The sequence below is a fragment of the Perognathus longimembris genome, chromosome 14, assembly GCF_023159225.1.
Source record: "Perognathus longimembris pacificus isolate PPM17 chromosome 14, ASM2315922v1, whole genome shotgun sequence".
Lineage (NCBI taxonomy): Eukaryota > Metazoa > Chordata > Mammalia > Rodentia > Heteromyidae > Perognathus > Perognathus longimembris.
Window position 1 is genome coordinate 32,441,189 of NC_063174.1, and position 21,828 is coordinate 32,463,016.

The window sequence follows — 21,828 nt, forward strand, 5'->3', positions numbered from 1 at the left end:
AGGAGGGTGAGAGCTGAGGATTGTGGTTCAAAGACAGCCCAGTCAGGAAAGTCCCTGAGACTCTTCCCAGTCCCTCAGTGGTTTTCTAACTCACCCTTCCATGACTAGATCCCAGCAGGTTTCCCCAAGGATCCCTACAGGTTATGAAAACATTGTCCAGCCACTGTCTACCATTCACACGCACACACCTTCCACAAGGTGTTATTAAAATGCATCTTTGTAAAGAAATCAGGAAGCTAGCAAAGACCCTTTAGAGTTGGTTTTAGAGCAGCATAGTAAGTCTGGACTATTTAGCCAAGTCTTTGACTACACTGGGATTTCTGTTATTCATAACCATGACACTTGATCAAAGAGAACACATGTGGTTTATTCCTCTGTGCTCCTTTCCCTGGTAGTTAAGCCAAACACAAACGTCATTACCTGGTTTCTAGTCACAGTAATGAACTGCAGACTGCTCACAAATCTAAGTCATCAAAAGCCAGGAAACTTTGAGAGGGATTGGAGATGAGACTGCAGAGAACAGAAGACAGTGGTGAGGGCAATGGGGTTTTAGGAATCATTTGTCAAGAGGAATGAAAAGACTTCTGTATTCACTCCCCTTAGGAAAGTGTCACTCTAACAATCCTGGTTCCAGGACAGCTGTAGAATAATTGGTGTCAGGCTGGGCTTTCCAGCTGCTGTAAGGCGCACACTGTAGAGGGCTTCTTCGCCTTTTTTCCTTTCCAATATGCAAGAACAGTTGTTACCCAGGTGCGATGATTTGGCCTCTCCTCATGAGGCATAAAGAAAAATACCTACAACTGTCCCTACATGAAAAGTGTACTTCACGGACAGAAAGCTATAGGAATCTAGATGCCACACAGGTAGTGCTAGCAAAGCTCCCAGAGAGACCACAAACACTCAGCTATGTCAACGCATTGAAGCAATTTTAGCAACCTACCTGAAACTGAACATGGTAGTTCATGCTTATAATCCTAGTTACTCAGGAAGCTGAGATCAGGAGGTTCATGACTGAAAGTCAGGTAAGGAGGAACTATTCACAAGACCCATTTCTCAACTGATAGCTGTCATCCAGCTATGGAAGAAAGAATAAACAGGATTGCAGTCCAGGCCAACAGTGCCCAGGCCCTGTCCACCCCAGCACCAGCAAAAAACAAATATTGAAATCCAATCTCACCCCTGACAGACCATCAAGAAAAACAACAACAAATGCTGGTGAGGAGTTGGAGGTAGAGTGGGGGAACCCTCCTACAATATGTGTGGGAAAGAAAACTATGGAAATAGTTGTGGAGGTTCCTCAATAAAACAAGCATAGATGGATCTTCTGACTTTTCTATACCACTCTTGGACATATATCCAACCAAATATAAATTATACAAGAGAGATGCCTGTACACCCATGTTTATTGCAGCTCTGTTCACAGTTGCCAAGCTGTGGAGTCATACTAGGTGCACATAACATATGAGTAGGTAAAGATAATGTAGTAAATATGCACAATGAAGGACTCAATCATCCATGAAGAAGGAGGACATTACATGGTTTGCAGGAAAACGGATGGAACTGGAGATCATAATGTTGAGTGAGGTAAGCCAAGTTCTAAAGTCTAATATTGAATGTTCTTGCTCTTATGCGCAAACTGGACATAAAATGATGATGATGGTGATGAGATATGAATGTAAAAAGATAGCTGTTAGAAGAGGGGTGATTCAATTGGGGGTTGAAAGAAGAGATTATTGGGTGGTGAAAATGATAAAATATGTAAACAGGTAGATGGGTGGATGGATGGATGAGAGAGACAGACAGAGATAGCATGATACCAAACTTTGAAAAATGAGAGAGGGACAGTAACAGAATAGGGGAAATAAATTTGTTCAAGGTACACTGTATGTATGAAATTATCACAATGAAACCCCCTTTGTACTATTAATGTGTGCTAATTGTTGTTGTTGTTGTTGTTATTGATCCTACGGCTTGAACTCTGGGCCTGGCCACTGTCTCTGAGCTTTATGCTTAAGGCTAGTGCTCTACTGCTTGAGTCACAGGTCCACTTCTGGCTTTTTGTGGTTAATTGAAGATAAAAGTGTCAAAAACTTTTCTACCCAGGCTGGCTTTGAATTGCAATCCTCAGATTTTAGCCTCTTGAGAGGCTAGGATTATAGGCACGAACAGTGCCTGGCTTGTATGTTATACTTTATTTTCCTTTTCTTTCCAGTCTTGGGACTTGAACTCAGTCCGTGAGCACTGTCCATTAGCTTCTCCTGCTCAAGGCTGGTGCTCTACCACTTGAGCCATAGTGCTACTTCCAGCTTTTTCTGTTTATGTGGTGCTGAGGAAGCGAACCCAGGGCTTCGTGCATGCTAGGCAAGCATTCAACCACTAAGCCACATTCCCAGCCCCTGCTAATACTATTTTTAATTACTGAGGATCCCCAACAGTTTTCTAGTCATCAGTATTTAGTACAGTAGAAACTGAAATATTGAGCTACCAATTTAAAAACAACAATAAACTGACTATGTTAATCTAAATAATGACAGAAGTATGGGCCATCTCCTCTGCTCCAGTAGTTGTTCTGTCTCAATAAAGACATCTACAAGCTGGTCCCTAGCTAGAACCCTTAACTCTCTGGCCCTTCTTGTAGCTCTGATGGTACAATCAGGAAAGTCCACCAGTTCTCTATTACAGGAATCAAGAACTGCTATTTCCCCCCTCTTCTTCATTAAGATTAACTATTTCCAATTATTTTTACCCTATACAGATCAGGACATGTCTGTATTTATAGAGTCCCAGCTGATAAAGTCAAACAAGCCAGCTTTCAGTTTCTTGCTCATAAAGTTGTTGTAACTTAGAGCTAAAGGGACTTTAGTTCAAGTCTTAGATCAACGTTCTTAATCTGGACACAGAATGGTGTTGCCGTGGGCTCCTCCTCTCTGAGGGAAGTAGAGCAGTGCCTAGGAAAGAACAATCTGGGTAAATCTCTCACGCTTAGGAGTTTTAGCCTAAATTACAGCCCACTTTCTGTGGCAGACCAAAATGGAAGCGGAGCTGTGGCTCAAGTGGTGGAGCACTAGCTTTGAGGGGAAAAAAAGCCCATGAGAAGCACCCAGGGGCTGGGAATATGGCCTAGTGGTAGAGTGCTCGCCTCATATACATGAAACCCTGAGTTCGATTCCTCAGCATCACACATATAGAAAAAAACAGAAGTGGTGCTGTGGCTCAAGAGCTAGAGTGCTAGCCTTGAGCAAAAAGAAGCCAGAGACAGTGCTCAGGCCCTGAGTTCAAGCCCCAGGACTGGCAAAAAAAAAAAAAAAACACAACACCCAGGTCTTGAGTTTAAGCCCCAGAACCTGCACACATACACACACACACACACACACACACACACACACACACACACACACTCTGGTTCTCTTCAGAGAAGAGGTTCCTCTGGTTGTCATTGTGGCTCCATGACATCACAGCAGCCATGCACTCTAAGACAGAAAGAGAAGTGAATCCTTCGATCCTCCTTTCTGATTACATTCACAGTCCTGCCCAGAACTGAGGACAATCTTTGACCCGAATGCAATGGAAACTTCTAGAAGAGTAGATGCAGCTCACACAGTAGCAGCTCCCCACACAGAAGACTGAGTCACTCAGTCAACTGAGATGTAAGGACACGAAGATGGGAGGACCTGCCAGTAGCATTCGTGACATCATGCTGAATTGCGTCCAGGAGACACATACCCGGTTGGACAGGCATGATCCTTAGGGAACACGAACATCCACAGATGTGTCACATTGGTATTTGCTTCAGAGAAACATTCCCAATGAGTGGGAAGCAAGCATGAAGGCCAAGCAGCACTCCTGAGCCATGCCATGCCCCCAGCTGGACTCAAGTTCATCTTCAGGGTATACCCAGGAGGGGACACAGGCCATGGCATCCCGTTGGGCTCTTGACTTCTTAGAAGCAGGGCAGGATTCCCAGGGGGCTTGTTAGCCCAAGGCTTCTTCCTCATGTGTCAGGATGCTTGGGTGCCCTGGCTGCTGCTGCAGGGGTAATCAGCTCAAGAACTTATCCTGCTTGAAGGTCACACTGCTGGAGGAAACATAGGCAGCGGGCCAAGGGCATGCTGGGTAGTCCACATGTTTCCCAATGGGCTGGGAATCACAAAGTCTAAACCGGTCTCCCTAGGTCCCATCTTGATGACCGCTGAAGCCACTCACCCAACAGTTCCCACATACCCCAAAATCTATAGCCAGTAGCATCTGAAGAATCTGTCCTACTTACTCATTAGAGACACCGAATCCCAAAAACATATAAATGTACAAAGGAAGTTGTGTATGAACATGGAACAAAGAATATCAACATGTTCCTTCCTGGAAAGAGACAGCTGGAAGAATGGTTAAGCTGTCACTCAATACATTGGGAATCAAAGAGATTCAATGGTCAACTCCCATTGATTCACCTAGTTAAGAAGCTCTTGCAGGCCTGGGCATGAAAAGTTCGGTATACAGAGGCAGGACACTGTCCTAACAGATACCTATAAGCGAGAATGGCTTTGGGGTTAGACAGAAGCTGGAAGAATATTGACAAATAGGGTAGGGTCTCCAATAGACTGCTAGCAAGTCTATTTTCCCAACAAGCTGTTGGAGTCAGAGGGAGGGGATGCTTGCAGAGCTGTGGTAGAGCACTTCCCGTGCTATTATGGAAAGCAACACATTAAGGAATGGCATCCGCCATTTAGTACAGGAGATTTCTAGGCAAAGTGAAGAAATCAACTTGTTTCTTCTTGCTGCTTCCAGCAACATGCACAAGAAGACATAAATCCAGGCTGTTAAAACCACAAAGAAGCAAGATTCAATGGTTCTGAAAATGATCAGACATTTGAAAGTTTTGAAAGCTATTTTTTTTCAGATGGCCAAAGATGCTAAAATTAAGAAATGATTTCTTGGCACTCTCAGAAAAATGTGGCTTGGAGTAAAAGCTATGAGCGACAGTACAACCTGTCCTTAAGTCAGCAGGTCAGGGTAGGTTTAAGGTGCACAGGGTCCTTTCGAGGTTGGCCTCCCAGGCCCTTTTATTCAGAGAGACCATGGGAAGTTTAGGACCCCTGAATCTCAGCAAGACCTTAGGGTTTTGAGGTGGGTTTATTGCAAACAGATCTGAAGGTGTGGCATTGGTTTTATTGAAGCCTGTGTTAGATCTACACAGCTATTGAGAAAGTAGTCAGGAAAGTGTGGCCAGTTTGGACCAACAATAGAAATGGTGCAAGATGGAAAGAGGCACTAGGACTTCCAGATCCTCCTTGCAAGAAGCAGGTGGTTAAAAACCACTGAGCTGTAAAGGTATGCTGTATTTTGTAGAAGAGGATACATGGTTCAAAGGCTGGAGCCAAAGCCTAAGAGGACTGAGCCAGGAGCCAGAGTGGCACAACTCCTTTGTGCTGTCTTCTTTGCACAGTAATATCTCTAACTATGATCTGTGTCCACTCTGGAGCTGGATGTTAGACAATGGGGTGGGGATAGGGGTATGATAGTTTCTCTAGTTTTTGTAAATGGGTAGAGAGTGAAGTTCCTGATTTGTGTAGAATGGGGTTCTGGCCTTGGAATAAATGCTGTAAAGGGATGAGACACTTGGCCCCTTGGGAGGAAGTGGATGTGGGAAGAACACGCAGGGAGGAAGGAGTGAGTCATTGGCAGTCAGAGCACAAGGCTAATGGTGGACAGCTTCTGGGATGGCCAACAATGATCTTCACTTCTTGGCCTTTGTATCCTTTGGAACCCCTCTTGTGGCAGAGGGCTTATGACTTGCTTTGACACAAGCAACTCTGGTGAATGCCATGATATATCACCTCTGAGAATCCATTCCAGAAGGTGGAAATGTTCAACGTGCTCGCACATTCCTGGCTGCCTTTGGTACAGACCAGTGTGTTGGGAGGACACGCATGACCAAGAGAATAGCTAGAAACTGAGGGTTTGTGGGTAGCAATGACCAGCTAGACACTGAGGTCCCCAAGGAACTGATTCCTACCAACAACTATGTGAACTTGCAAGCAGAACCTCCCTGTCAGTCCTTTGTAGACCACAGACCTGGCTTATACCATACCCTGGGGAGAGGTCTTGAGCAAAGGACCTCACAAGCTCTACTCAAGCTCTAATCCATGGAAACCAGTGAATAATAACTGCTCACTAAGTTGTTAAGTTTGGAATAGATTGTTACATAGCAATAGCTAACTAATGTAGGACTGAATGACCTGGCCTGGGAGACTCAGGAATTCCAGCACAGCAATGAGATCTTTATGCTCCAGGTCCTGTAGTGCTTCCAAAGGAGAATGATGTACACTCACCCTATACTGCATTAGCACGGCCGATGTGTTTATTATGCTGATTATTCATTTACTCACTCACTTGGTGCTTACTGAGCACCAAGTATGTGCAAGGCACTGTTACTTGAGAAGCCAGGTTCACCATGAGGGAGGCAGTCAAGCTTTGCGACTAGAGAGCTGGCATTCTACTCTACTGTCTCTACTACAGGCAGTTGAGACAAACAAACATATAAATAAAATATACCATCTCTACTACAGGCAGTCAAGAGACAAACAAACATATAAATAAAATATATACAAAGTAAACAAATAGGACAGTGAGATGGGATTGATTTGGGAGAAGGGATTCAGGTTTTACATAGACCTGGCCCAGGGTGGGGCTGGGAGGGAGTCCATTGAAGAGGTGACATCTAAGCCAAAAATTGACAGGTGAGAATCTGACCAAAAGCAATGCCTAGGACAGAAGAAACAGCAAGAACAAAGGCCCTGAGGTATGGCCAAAAGCCAGGGTTCACTGGAGATAAGAGTCTCTCAGACTTCCCTGCCCAGGGTTGGTTTCAAACTGTAATTCTCAGATCTCAGCCTCCTGAGTAGCTAGAATTACAGTAGCTAGAATTACCTCTGCCTGGCAACTACAGGATTAAGTAGGGTAAGGATGCTAGAAGCATAAGGAGGGTGGGAGAATGAGGTAGCAACAGCTAACAGAGCACCTAGGAGACTGGTTGAGAGACCAATTTTTCAATCCTGCCAATGTCATGGAAAGCGATGTGAATACATAGAATAATCTGCTGCCTTTCCTTCAGGCTTTCTTTTACTTTTCTGAATCACTGATGAATCATGGAATGGTAATGAACTATCCATTTCTTGGAAAAACCATAACAAGATCTGTATTTACTCCCTTTCTTTCTCCCAGCCCTATTTTTCTAGACGAACTGAAGATTCTATTGCCTTCCCAAGAATTTCTGGTGCACCCACAGATTGTTTGGATTGTCAGGATGTTGGGTGCATGAGCCTACAGGGGTTCATGACGAGGATGTCCTTACTGGTTCAGGAAGATGCCCAACAGTCACTGCAGCATCGCTGCCTGGCCATTAGGTGGCGATAAAAAAAAGAATACAGTCATGTCTTCTCACTTTGGCTCCTTGTTATACCTTTAAAAAGAACTCAGAACCTCTCTCTCCCTTCTCTCCCTTCTCTCTCCTCCCTCTCCCTCTCCCTCTCTCTCTCTCTCTCTCTCTCTCTCTCTCTCTCCCCCCCCACCCCCCCACCCCCCCACCCCCCGCCATGGATCATCTTGGCTACAGGCCAACAGTTCAGTAATAAACTTTCTCTCTTGCCTGAAAAAAAAAAACAACAACAACAAAAAACTCAGTACTGGTCCTGAGGTCTGGGCACTGTCTCTGAGCTTTTTTGCTCGGGGCTAGTGCTCTACCACTTGAGCTACAGTATCACTTCCAACTTTTTCTGGGTAGTTAATTGGAAATAAAGAGTCTCACAGACTTTTCTGCCCAGGCTCACTTTGAACCACAGTCCTCAGATTTCAGTGTCCTGAGTAGCTAAGATTACAGGTGTGAGCCATTGACACTTGCCAAGGATGTATGGGTTTTCTTAATGAAAGAAAATAAAGCCTCCTAAATCAATATGCTTTTAATACATGAGCTTTTAAAATAATTCTCCCTGCCACATCCCTTTCTTCCTCCTGCTATAATCTGGCAAAATTGGTCATGTAGTTTATGGACCTTTAGAGGCTTCTGTCTTGTGACCATTCTTCAACTTCCAATAAGAGTGCATGCATCTGAGACTGCAGTCTCCCACAGGCTGTCCCAAGACCTTTTGACCTCAGCCTTACAGCTGACAGGAGCAATACAGCTCCTGGGCATCTTCTGACAACTTCCTCTCAGGCCCTGCACAGGACTCCTTCCCAGCCAGGCCTCCTTCAGAAACAGGGATGTCAGCATTCTCACAGATGGCATGTTCCTTTGCAACACCTCAGGCTCTGCCCCATCAATCTGGGTCATGTCCCATTGCTCAGTACATGGACGTGCTATTGTCTGAGCAGCTGCAGGTGGAGCGCCACACAGAATGGGTGATGGGCTTCTTGTGTGTGTGAAGCAGCCTGTCCCATCGTCGCATTCAGGTATGCTAGAAGGCTGCTGGTGCTGGGTGTTTTTTTAATCTAGGATATAATAAACACAATAGCATAGGTGGATTCCTTTCCTGCCTTTTGGAAAGCTCAATGCATTTTTTATTGTTGTTTTTGTGTGTGTGTGTGTGTGTGTGTGTGTGTGTGTGTGTGTGTGTGTGTGTGTGTGTTGCTCCTGGGGCTTGAAATCAGGGCCAAGGCATTATCCCTGAGTGTTTTGTGCTCAAGGCTAGTGCTCTACCACTTGGACCACGGTTCCATTTTCTGGCTTTTTGTGGTTCATTGGAAATAGGAGTCTCTTGACTCCCCTGTCCAGGGCTGGCTTCGAAGTGTGATCTTCAGATCTCAGCCTCCTGAGTAGCTAGTCATCTGTGCCTGAATCCAAAGTTTTTAGTTACATGTTTAAGGGGATACCAGCCAGGCCCATCACTTCCCAACATCTGGCCTGGGTCTGCTCTGTCTTTATGGGAGGAATCACCTACCTCCAACCCCTTGGGGCCCTACAGGCAAGTCTCCACCTGCTGTCTTCGTCCTCTCAGGTCTGCTGCACTGAGCTGTTACAAAAGCAATGCATACCATTTATTTGACCTATTTTTCAGGCACTGGGACTTCCAAAGAGATAGCATACCTCCCTTTTACAATCTCTCTCTCTCTCATCTCTCTCCTTTTGACTACTTTTAACTAAATTTCACAGCTTAAGCTGACAGCAATTACTCCCACATTTCCAATTTGCTTATACGTTATTTATTCATTTAGCAACTCTACAGACATTAGCTAGTAAGGATTTGGCTCTTTTGTGCTTTTATACCTTCCTCTCTCGTTCTGAGTCACATTCCCATTTTAAATTAAATCAGTAATCCATTTGTAATCATGAGACTGTGTAAATATTGCCAGTCCAGTAATACAACTGCATGCTTTCCTCTCCCCAGGAGCTTTTATTTACCTTTCTCTCATACCCTCATCTGCCCTATCTACAAGTCACCAATCCCTTCCAAATGTTACATCAGGCTTTAGCAACTCCAGTTCCTTGTTCCTACCCACCACCCATGCAGGTTCTGGGCCTCAAGTTCTCACTCAGGCTTTTCCTTCACATTCTATCACTTGAGCTACCACAGCTCTACTTCAGGCTTTTTGGTGGTTGACTGGAGATAAGAGTCTCAGAGTTTTCAGCCTTGGCCGGCTTGGCTTGCAACTATGATCCTCAGATCTCAGTTTCCTGGAGAGGTAGCATTATAGGTATGAGCCACCAGCACCCAGTTTGGGCTTCTAGTTTTTCTCTTCCATTCCAGTCTATGCTAATTCCTCGCTTGGCCTACCATGCACCTATTTAAGTTCCCTCTGTCCCTTTCCTAAGGAGAAATGTGCTTCCTGGGTTCTGCCTTCTGATGTTTTATTTTTGTTTTGCTGGAGTATGTTAAGTGCTTTGTTTTTGTTATTACTGTATTGCCAATACTAGGGCCTGTGCACTGTCCCTTAGCTTTTTCGTTCAAGGCTAGTCCTTTACCACTTGAGTCATTCCTCTGCTTTTGGCCTTTTGCTAGGTAAATGGAGGTAAATGTCTCTTATGTTTATCTACCAGGCTGGCTTCGAACCAAAATCCTCAGATCACAGCTTCCTGAGTAGCTACCTGGCTCAGTATTTTTTTTTTTCATTCTTTTTTTTTTCGGGGGGGGGGGTACTGAAAGCATAGGTCCCGGCCATCCCAGAGGACCATGCGGAGATAATCACAGGCAGAAGAAGGTTCATAAGGAGGTTTATTAGTGGGGCCATAGTTCCCATGGGAGAGGGAGCTACAGCGTCTGCACCTTATCCAGGGGGCAGCTTCTCTCTCTGGGGGTAAAGGGGAAGTAGTTAGGTAGTGAGTAGGAGTGGCTCATTAGGTATGGGTGGATCTGGGGGCTAGTGGGAGGAGCTGAGGACCTGAGGCTAGGGAAATGCTAACAAGTACCAGTTGTAGGAAGTACAGCTGACTCCATCTTGACTAGGGAAACATGGTAGGAAATTGAAATGTTGGGGGGAGTAGATTAGGTCAACCTGACCCCAAAATTCTGCTTCTGTAAATGGCTTGTTTCTTGCTTGCTCTACTCCCTGTGTCAACCTCCTACATCTGTGCTACGATGTTATGTTTATAAACCCCAATTTGAGGACTGCTCGGGGTCACGGTGGCAGCTCCCGAGTCTGTGCTGCGTCCCTGGCCAGTCAGTTCGCTTTATGCTTCCCCAATAAATCCATCTTTTTGCTTGAGACTGTCTCTGAGCGGTGGACTCTTGGAGGGATGGGGAATCCCCTCCCTCAAACCCCGTAACAGCAGTCATAGGGTATGAACTTAGGGCGGAGATGCTGTCTCTGAGCTGTAGCACTCTACCAGTTTAACCTTCACTTTCAATCTTTTGGTAGTTAATTGTAAACAGGAGTCTCATGGACTTTCATGCTTGGGCTGGCTTCAAACCATGATTCTCAGATCTCTGTCCCCTAAGTAGCCAGGATTACAGGCATGAGCTACAAAGCACCTGACTCTCCATACTACTTTTCAAAAAAAATCAACATCCCTGGGTGCCGATGGAAGTGGTGTTGTGGCTCAAGTGGTAGAACGCTAGGCCTTGATCAAAAAGCTCAGGAACAGCACCTGGGAGAGGTCAAGCCCCAAGTCAATATCACTCCAATTCCTGATCCTCTAAATGGATGTTTTTAGCCCACTGGAAATTTTTAGAATGTCAACTTTTTATTCCTTATGTTGTTAACATTTCAGAAGCATGTATCTTGAGAATAATTTCTTTCCTAATTATTCAACACCAAAAAGAGAACAAGCTTGTTTTCACACAAAGGCTCATATACAAATGCTCTTAGTATAAGGTCTGCTCGGAGGGCTCCCTACAGATGCCCCCACCTGGTTAAGTCTCCACCCAGTTACCTGGGTAACCAGCAGGCCTGGAGGCAGTTATCTCCCCCTTCCCTGACGTCACATCCTAATCCACCTGGCCATACCCTTTCCCCTGCCCTAGATAAGGCAGGGGTCATCATCTCGGCCACAGGCCAGCAGTTCAGTAGTAAACTTTTCTTTCCTGCCTGAATACCGCATGGCGTTCTCCTTTATCGGCTACCTACTTTAAAAACCTAACACATAGCAGCTTTGTTCATAATTACTCTAAGTTTGGGAAAACCCAGAGGTACTATAACTGCCACGGAGACAAAGCAACAATGGAATACTATACAGCAATAAAGGAACAAATTATAGATTCACACAATGCTATGGATGAATCCTAAAAGCAATTGTTGAGTACATTAAGCCAGATCCATTTTTTATCTGCAATACGATTCCATTTATATGATATACTGGAAAGGCAAAAGTATATGGAGGAAAAGATATTAGTGATTTGCAGGGCTTACAGTCAGCAAGAAGGACTGTTTATGAGGAGCATACGGAAGCTTTTCCCAAGTGGGCAATGAAGTAGACACATGGAATTGTGATGGGAGATACCAGATTCTATGCACCTGTCTGAACCACAGAGCTGTGTCACACACACACACACAGTGTTTACACACCGTAAGCACTACATGAGTTAGTGCATCATACACATGGATCATTTCGAAGACCTGTCTGTCCTTCAACTGAGTAAGAGACAAAAAGTGATGCAATGGAGTATTATTCTGCCATAAAGAGAATGAGGAACTATCAGCATTTTATTAGAATATGGAGAACCTTGCAAGCATTACGCTAAGTGGAGAAAAGCAGGCACAAAAGACCACATGATGTATGTTTCCACTTATACAAAATACCGGGTATAGGGAATCCAGAAAGACAGAAAAAGCGGTTGCTAGGGACTGAGGAAGAACAGAGAATAACCTCCTAATGAGTACTAGGGTTTTTTTGTAGGTTGACAAAAAATGTTTTGGAACTAGGTGAAAAGGATGTTTGCACTGATAGAAAGACTACAACTGTGCTAAATGCTGTTGAACTGTACTGTTTTAAAACTTTTGTTATTTGACTATTATCTATCTTTTAAAAACATACGAACTGTGCCTCTGAGACCTATTTATAACACTAAATGTTTAACAATGGTAATTAGTGTCATCAAATAAGAGCACAGAAAGAATGGGGCAGAAAAACACAATTTAAGAAATGGTGAATAGAAATTTACCAAATATGTCTATGAAGAAGACATAAATTTAGAGACTTCAGCTCAGTGCTGTGTATACAAATACACACACACACACACATCTAAATCATTACTTTACAACCCACACAATGTTTATCCCAGAAATTCAATGTAATTCACCATATTAATAAAGGAAAAGAATCATACTTCAATGTATGCAGAAAAAGCATTTTACAGTATCAATACTTAAGAATGAAGACAAATTCTCAACAAGCTGGACATAGAAGGAAACTTCCTCAATCTGATCTACCAAAAAAAACCCTACAAATAACATCATAGCTGATGAAAAAATACTGAACATTTTCCATTGCAGAGTAGGAATAAGGCAAAGAGCTCACTTCCATTCAATGTTACAAAGAAAAGAATACAATCAATAGAAGTATAAGATTAAAGAAGTGGATTTTTTTTTTTTGCCAGTCCTGGAGCTTGAACTCAGGGCCCAGGCACTGTCCCTGAGCTTCTTTTGCTCTGCTACTTGAGTCACAGCACCACTTTCAGCTTTTTTTGTTAATGTGGTACTATAGAATTGAACCTAGGGCTTCATGCAAGCTAGACAAGCACTCTACCACTAAGCCATCTTCCCAAGAAGTGGGATTTTCTATATATGACTGTTTACATTAAAAATTCTAAGGAATTTACTGGTGCTGGTGGCTGATGCCTGTAAGCCTAGTTACTCAGGAGGCTGAGATCTGAGAATCATGGTTCGAAGCCAGCCTAGGCAGGAAAGTCTGTGAAATTCTTATCTCCAATTAACCACCAAAACCCCAAAAGTGGTGCTTTGGCTCAAAGTGGTAGAGCCCTAGTCTTGAGCAAAAGAGCTCAGAGACAGGGCCCAAGCTCTGAGTTCAAGTCTTGCAACCAACAACAACAAAAAATTAGTTGAACTCTAATTTTTAATTAGCAAAACTTAAGGATGTTAGTTACTATTTAAACTGCATTTTATATAATAATAGCAAATAGCCAGGCATAGGTGGCTTATACCTAAAATCCTAGCTACTCAGGAGGCTAAGATTTGAGAATTTTGGTTCAAAGCCCAGGCAGGGAAGTCTGTGAGACTTTTATCTCTAACCACCAAAAAGCCAGGTGTGGAGTTCTGGTTCAAGTGGAAGAGCACTAGCCTTAAGCACAAAAGCTCAGGGACAATGCCCAGGCCCTGAGTTCAAGCTCCAAGACTGACAAAAACAAAACAATAACAGCAAGTGATTTCATACATTCAAAAACATGCTAGTAATACATATGAGTGATATATGAGCATTAGGCTGAAAACTTCAAGCCATGGCTGAAAAATGTGTCTATTTTGTGCTGCTGTCACAGAACATCAGATACTTAAATTTTAATTCATATATAAGCATATTCCTTACAGTTCTGGAGGCTGGGAAGTCCAATTCAAGGTGCTGGCATCTTGCAAGGACCTTCTTGCTGCATCTTCCCATGATAAAGACAAGAGATAAAGAGAACAGGACTGAACTTGCCTTTTATAATTACTCCCATGTTAAGAGCATTGACCTACTCATGAGTGAAAATGCCACCACCCAACATGGTTGGAAACCAATTTTTCAACACTTTCTTAGGACCTATTCAAAACACAGCAGAACATAAAACTACTCAGTAATAACAAAATGTAATCTTGCCCCCAAATTATAAATTGTTATCCCAAGCATAATGCCCCTTTATATTTCTTTTAGAAACTGGTATGCTTGTAAATTTTATGTACTAATGCAAAGAACTGAGGCTGTAGAGAGCCATCCTGGGTGGGGGGGGAATACAAAATTGAATAGGTAGCCTTGATGCAAAGCTGATCATGACTGCTTCTGGCATAAGATCACCACAGCAACCAACAGAATAGGCAACTCAGATGTTGATTCCTACCTTTAAGGTTATGATTTGACAAAAGCACTAAAACAATTCTTTGGGACAGACTTTTCAACTAGTGCTGCAATAACTTGAGAAAAATTGGTCTACATTCCTATATAACAACTTACCTATAAGGAAATGTACAAGATAAATCATGGACCTAAATGCAGAAAGTAAGATTATAAATTTTACAGAGAAAAAAAAAAGGCTGTGGGGCTTTTTTGGGGTGTGTGCTAGGATAAGAAAGTGGGACTTAAAATTTATTAGATCACATTCAATCCACCTTTTCAAAAATGTGCATTATATAATGAGCATGTATTGCAATGGGGGTTGGGGATCAAGATTTAATTTTCCTTAGCTATCCCTGTTTTAGTTTCAACAGCCCAAGGTGAACTAATCTAAGGGACATGTTATATGAAAAGATGGAAAATAACAAATTTAATGTACATTTTTCACCTCCATTTTGGTATTTACTTTTAGGTAGGAGGCAATATTATGCGAACTAGACATTCCATTGAATTGTCTCTTAAATCTGACTTATTGTTATCTCTTAACCTGATCTCCAGATGCTAAAAATGATTATGCCTTGAATGCAAATTTGCTGAAACTAACAACTTTTGCTTAGACCAGATTAACTAAATACAAAACATTAATTCTACATGGTTCCAAAATTGGATGGGACGTAACTAGCTAAAAGATCAGACTTAAATCAAATGCTTGAAGGACAATCCCATAGTAGCTTAAGGATGACAGTAAGTCATCTACATTCTTCTCACTAGTTCATGATGAGGGCCAGGTCCCCTCCACTCAACCAGGAGTAGGCTATAGGACTCCTTGACCAACAGACTATGACAGAAGTGATGGCTTTGGCCATTTATGGGACCAAGCCTTTAGTTCAAAGGCAGGTTTGCTTCCTGTCATTTAGCACCAGCTGCCATTATGGGAGGAAGCTCAAGGATGAAGTCCTGTGCTGAGGAACTGAGAACCCTGGCTAATCTCCAAGGGCTGGCATTATCAGCTCTGTGAGTGACCCCTATTTAGAGTGAATTTCTCTGCCCCACTTGAGGTTAACAGACTTGCCCCAAGTTCTTCCCAGACTATAGACTAGACAGGGAATAAATCACTGTTGTTGAAAATGGCTAGCTTGGGCTGGGGATATGGCTTAGCAGTAGGAGTGCTTGCCTTGCATGCATGAAGCCCTAGGTTCGATTCCTAAGCACGACATAAACAGGAAAAAAAAAAAAGGAGGGGGGGAGGAGGGGGAGGAGGGAGGAGGGGGAGGAGGGGGAGGAGGGAGGAGGGGGAGGAGGGGGAGGAGAGGAGGAGGAGGAGGAGGAGGAGGAGGAGGAGGGGAGGAGGAGGAGGAGGAGGGAGGAAAATGTCTAGCTTTTAGAGCACTTGGTTGCCTCAGAATAGTATTACACACCCCTAGTCATCATCATCTGATTCTCTCAAAATAAGGTAGTGTACACTGACTCCACTGCTGCCAACCTTAGTAAATAAATCTACTACCTATGTGACACCAAAGAGCCACAAAGGTCAAAAAGAAACGAGCAGTCGGGCGCCTGCGAACTCTTCACTCTGCTTTATTGTGATGCACCCATGGTACAGAACCTCTCCCCACGTGAAAGGGAAGCTTACATTTCCTTGGGGGAGCACCTTCATGTTGGTTTCTGTTGCCACTTTGAAGAAAGTAAATGATTTCCAAAGAACATTTGAGATTCCAAGGGTTAAGATTCAGGTCGCCTTTTGGAGTGTTTGGCCGGCGCTGGAAGATCCATGTATACCATTTCCACAGGGTGGGGGAGGATCAGAAGTCTTCATGGCCTGCTTGGCCCAGTCGCTCATTTTCATATACAACTTTTCATATAAAAAATGTCTCTACTTTTCCTCTATCCATAAACAGATGCTGTTTGAAGAGACACATGTACATTCTCACAGCTAAGTTTGAAACCAACCAAGAAGCACAGCATCACCAACAAGACAAGTGAACATTTGCTGCCCTCTCCTGCTAAGACAATGAAGTACTCAAATAGCAAAAGACTGATGAAGCGCAAGCAAAATCCTCAAACCAACAGCAATGGACATGGCATTCTCATTACACCCAGTCAAGAATCAGACAACAACCAGAAAAATGTATTGGTAATATTTATATTTGAAAGTTCCCCATTGATACATGAGGTATGGATTACAACTTATTTACAATAAGTGATTTCAAAAAAAAAAATAGTAGAGGAGGGAGGGGCTGAGAAAAACACAGGGAATGGGGGGGAGGGGAAAAGGAATGGGAAAAAGAAAAGCTTTATTCACAGACATCATAATACGGGATGTTCGGTTGCAAGAGAGTCTACTGCTGCAACTGTAAACCAGAAGCAGCAGACATTAACAGCTAGATCTAAGTCTTCTCATCTTTCTCTCAAGATGCACCATCCCTCTTTCAGGTTTGCAAAATTAAATATAGAGGAATATAAAATGCATTGCCAATATACCTATTACAAAAAATCCTTTATGGCTCATTTCTTAACTCCACTTGAGAAGCAGCTGAGCCAGTATACAAAAATAAAAATATTCATGTGCAAATAAAACATCACTGATCATGTCTGGTGTCACCTTTCTTTTTTTCCTACAGGTGACTGTCATTTTGTGGTAACATGGTAACAGCATCAAAAGAGCACGTGTCTTCACTTCCTGGGCTAAGCCAGTGCACCCAATTAAAGGAGGGGGACAGGAAAAAGAAAAACCCTGGAACATGAAAAAAAAATGCCACTAACACCCAAACAACCACCTATCCCTTGCTCACTTGCCCACCACATCCTCCCCCAAAAAATGTTTTTAAGCTTCTAAAGCTCTAAATATACTTTTTAAAATTCCTTTCCTTTGAGCCTAAGGCTATACATTTTTTTTCAGGACAGCAGGTATATTACCAGCAATTCCTTGATCTGCACCCTGGACTGCCCCACTTAGAATGAGGTACAAAATAAATTAAACCCTTCCATGTATAGGCAAACGAACCCAAGACAGAGGAAGGAGCATAACCCTGCTTTGTGAGTATCCAGCTATGTCAAGGGCATTATTTCTTATTTGAGTTTTTTTCTTTACTCTTATTGTATTAAAAATAAAAAGCACTCAGATGTTAGAGAGGGAAAAATAGAATAAAACTGAACAGGACAAACACTGAACACAGTGAGCGAACAGCTGGGGATCCCTGCACGATGAGAGAAAGGAATGCATGCTTGATTCATAGAACATGGGTACCTCACACACATGTGGTTCTAGGCCCACAGCCTGAGCCTCCGCTTCACTCTAAACCACAGAGTTCTGTGTATTCGCTTTCTTCCAAGGGCACTCTTAGTCCTATCCCTGAAACCAATATGGTAGGGATCAAGGTGGAGTGATCATCACTCAGTAACTACAATATTTGCTATTTAAAAAATATATTTATATATAGTTCTGGAAACTATGAAGCCAACAAAATAGAACACAAAGATGCATTTTTGTCACAATCAACAGCAGAACTGTGTGGGAAGGGACAAGGGGAGTGCTGCTGCAAACGCAGCAAGTACGTCCTTACGGATGTCATATAGTGCAACAGTCAGATTACCTCCATTACTCCGCGGCACCACACACAACATGACAAAAGTCACATTGTCATTTTCAGGTTCAAAAAGAAAAAGACAGTTTCTTCTCAGAAGTGGCCTGTGAATTTAGATGACAGATACTTCCACCTGCTTCTTTAACTATGTCTAAAACTTGGCTCTATTCTTTTCAGTTTGGAATGATCAATAAATATCCAAGTCTGGCATCCGGGCTGTGTTTTCACCTTAACTCTGAGGACAGGTCAGGTGCAAAAGGAGATCCTGCCTTTCTCCTTCTAAATGACTGCATTGATCTCCAACAGGCGTTCATAAATCTGTGGCTTTAATGCCTTCTATGTGAAGATGACTTTGTGGCAAACAAAATTATGCTATCAGAAATAAACACAATGCAGTCAAAACTAAAGTGTCAAAATAAAAAAGGCTAAGGGAGATTTGTTATAAATTTATTCTTATCTTGCACCTCGGCTCCTCTGCCAATCTTACATTGAATAATCATTAATGTTCTTTTTAGAGGGAAAAAAAATCTAGTCATCACATTAAACCCTGTGGTGTTTGGTGTTGCATTATCACCTTTTTACTAGTTTCTCTCGGGGAATAACAATGCCAAGTTTTGTTTCTGGGTTTTGTTGTTTGTTTGTTTTTACAGAGTTATGTAGATGACAAGATCCATCACTAGCTGTCTTTTCTGGAAACACTTCAGAGGGGTAAGAGGTCAGTGGCTGGCTTTCCCCCTCTTTTCCTTGGAAAGAAAAAAAATGTATATTCTACTCAAATAGCTAAATGGCTGGGAGAAAACATACAAGCCTATATTTACACAGCTTGTCTATTTAGAGCAACAACAGTTCATATCTTCACGTTTGCTACCACAATTCAACATATGAACAGGAATCAGCTCTATCCACAAGCAGCACAGCTGGAAGTGGACGGCTGAGAAAATCCACCCACTGCTGCCACAAGCACAAGCATCCTGAAGATAAGGCCAAAGCACACAGCTCTCAGTACACAGTCCTGGGACCACGTTGGGTAAGTCCACACTGCACACAAGTCCTACAGCAATTTACCTACCCAAGGTATACGATTCCTCTCCTAACACCAAAGCAGAAAGCCAAGAAGATCTATCTATAATACAGCCCTAGATCTTGTTTCTGAAACAATTGTGGTTTTCTTAAACAATTTGGTCACGATGCACCTTTGATATAAAAGCATTTTTAAACTTTATTATTAATACTCAGGACATTAGGAATTTCCAGATTTTTTTCAGTAGCATTTGTAGAACCACTTTTGGTAACAAATACAGTAGTTAGGAATATGCATCCAATTGAAGATGCATAATATGTATCCTGAATCCTTTCTGGCTAAAAACAGGGCGGGCTGGCGCTGTGATGAGATATAGAATGAGAATCTACAAAAAACACTGTAACGTGGGGTTTTTTCCCAGAGGCTACATCCTCTTTTGCTGGAATACTTTATAAATACATATTAAAAAGTAAGGCAACAACTCCAAACAGCCCAAGCTGTTTGCTCAACTCTTATCCCAATTCGATTCACATTCCTGGCAATCAATTTCATTGTTGTGTGTTATTTAGTGTTTGTTTTTCTTCTGTTATATGGTTCAAAAGGATGTTGGGATATTTCTAAACCGTCTCTGATATGTATGCTCATGGATGGATGCAACTAATACTGGTCAGGCACTGAAGCCTGCGGTGTCCCAGTGCCTGTTTTCAAAGGATTCAAGACATTGAATTGGATCCACCATTAGACTCAAATGTGAATCCAAAATTCCCTTCCCTACTATGTTTATCACCTCTCCTCTTATTTTACTCCTAATTTGAAAACTAAAGGAGTGCCAGGACTACCTGGTTACTGGAAAGATGTTCACCCCAGTAGACAAAATTTTCTTGAAGGGCTTTTGTAATTCGCAGCCCCATTCTACATGGACATTCAACTCATGAAGATGTGCAAAAGGAAAAGATGTCAAATTTCATCAAGTTATCCAAAGGAGGATGTTACACAGCCTTATAAGGAAATGACAATCTTTTTCTTCCTTTACTATAAATACATTTAACCGCTTAGCAGAAAGATAAGCTAAATTTAAGATTGTTCACATTTGAAAATTGTATCATACTCTCTGCTAGTGATAAATAAGAACTCCTGATAATGGAATTTAAACATAGCAATTTCATCAACAGATCTCTGAAGACCACTTTTTTTTAAGAGGGCTAGAACAATGATTATGTTTGCAAAGTTCTGAGAAGTCCGTCTACTGTCCAAACTTTGGATTGAAGTCCTTATTTTTTTTCCTTTACTTAAAGACAGGTATATACAGTGCTGTTGTAATAATGAAACAAATGTGAAATCTACTGTAAAGTTGCACAATACAGAAAACTGTTGCTCCATCTTCTACTACATAAATGTGTGACTCCACAGGTTAGTAATGTTGCTGTCGTGTTTCTGTTAAGTTGGAATTATCCCATCGCGTCTAAGACCTCTCTTTAACTCCAGATCCTCCAATTTCTTCCATAATTCTTCACGTTCTTTTTCTTTCTTTTTTTCACTGGGGAAGAAAGAGGACACGAGGTAAACAACTGAGAAGATTTAGAGAGATTATCTAATAGTTACTACACCAACGCCGCCCCTTAATATACTTTCCTCTATTGGGAGGAGGGGAGACTTTGGGGGAAGGTTATTTGAAGTAATGGGATTTGAACTCAGGGCTTTGTGCTTGCTAGACACTCTACTACTTGAGTCACAGCTCCAGCCATTTTTCCTGTAGTTATTTATTTACCAATGTGGGTCATGAGAGACTTGAAATCAGGGCCTCAATACTGTCCCTGGGCTTATTTTGCTCTACCACTTGAGCCACAGCTCCATTTGTGACCTTTTAGAAATTTTTATTGGAGATAAGAGTCTTACAAACTTTCCTGCCTGGGCTGGCTTTGAACCACAATCCTCAGATCTCAGCCTCCTGAATAGCTAGGATTACAGGTGTGAGCCATCAGCACCCAGCCATGTCTGGTTATTTCTTAAGATAAGGCCTTGCATTTTACCTAAGCTAGCCTAGATGACATTGCTCCTCCTATTCATAATTTCTACTGTAACTAGGATGGCAGGAGTGTAACACTGTACCCAGTTTCTTCCTGTTAAGATAAGGTCTGATGATTTTTCCCCCCAGGCTAGCCTTAAATCACAATCTTCAGGATCTCAGCCTCCTGAGTAGCCAGGATTACACACAGGAATCTCTAAGCCTGGCTCCCCTATGGATATTGTAAAAGGTCTTTGAAAAGTTTACCACTGAGCTTATGAATTTTTCTTTCCTGTCTTGTGGATTACCTTTTTTTGGCAATGTAGACATAAAGTACTATCGATAAATGGAGAAGAAAAGACTATTTGAAGAACTCAAATTAACATTCCTTTAAGCCTATATAGAAAATTAACTTCAAAATTACCAAAAAACAAAAGTGATAATTATTATAATTTATATGTATCATAAAACCAAGGGCACCTACTTTTTTCTTTTGGGCTTCATTAGAAGCTAACTTTTTCTCCAAATCTATTCTCAGAAAAAAATATTAGAAATGATACTAATACAGAGAATGTACAAGGTCAAGAAAAATACACTCTCTCCTTTATGCCTATTTTCCTATTTTGTTTTCTAAAAACTTGTAATTTCAAGGGTTGTTTTTTTCCTCCTGGATTTCATTTCTATCAACATTATCTTATATGATCTGGTGCACATAAACATTGTATCTTTGTGTTCTTCTCTTGTAAGTATC

The 21,828-nt window shown here is 42.2% G+C and overlaps 1 protein-coding gene across 4 annotated transcripts in view; it reads right to left on the minus strand.

Moving 5' to 3' along the window:
• Nucleotides 1-19,490: 19,490 nt before the first annotated feature.
• Ppp2r5e (protein phosphatase 2 regulatory subunit B'epsilon) overlaps nt 19,491-21,828 on the minus strand; it is a 138,854-nt gene continuing 136,516 nt past the window's right edge. For all 4 annotated transcript variants that reach the window (XM_048362594.1, XM_048362596.1, XM_048362595.1 and 1 more), the window contains one exon: nt 19,491-20,609. In XM_048362594.1, coding sequence (XP_048218551.1) covers nt 20,510-20,609 — 100 coding nt within the window. In that variant the 3' untranslated portion in view covers nt 19,491-20,509. The remainder of the gene's footprint in view (nt 20,610-21,828) is intronic.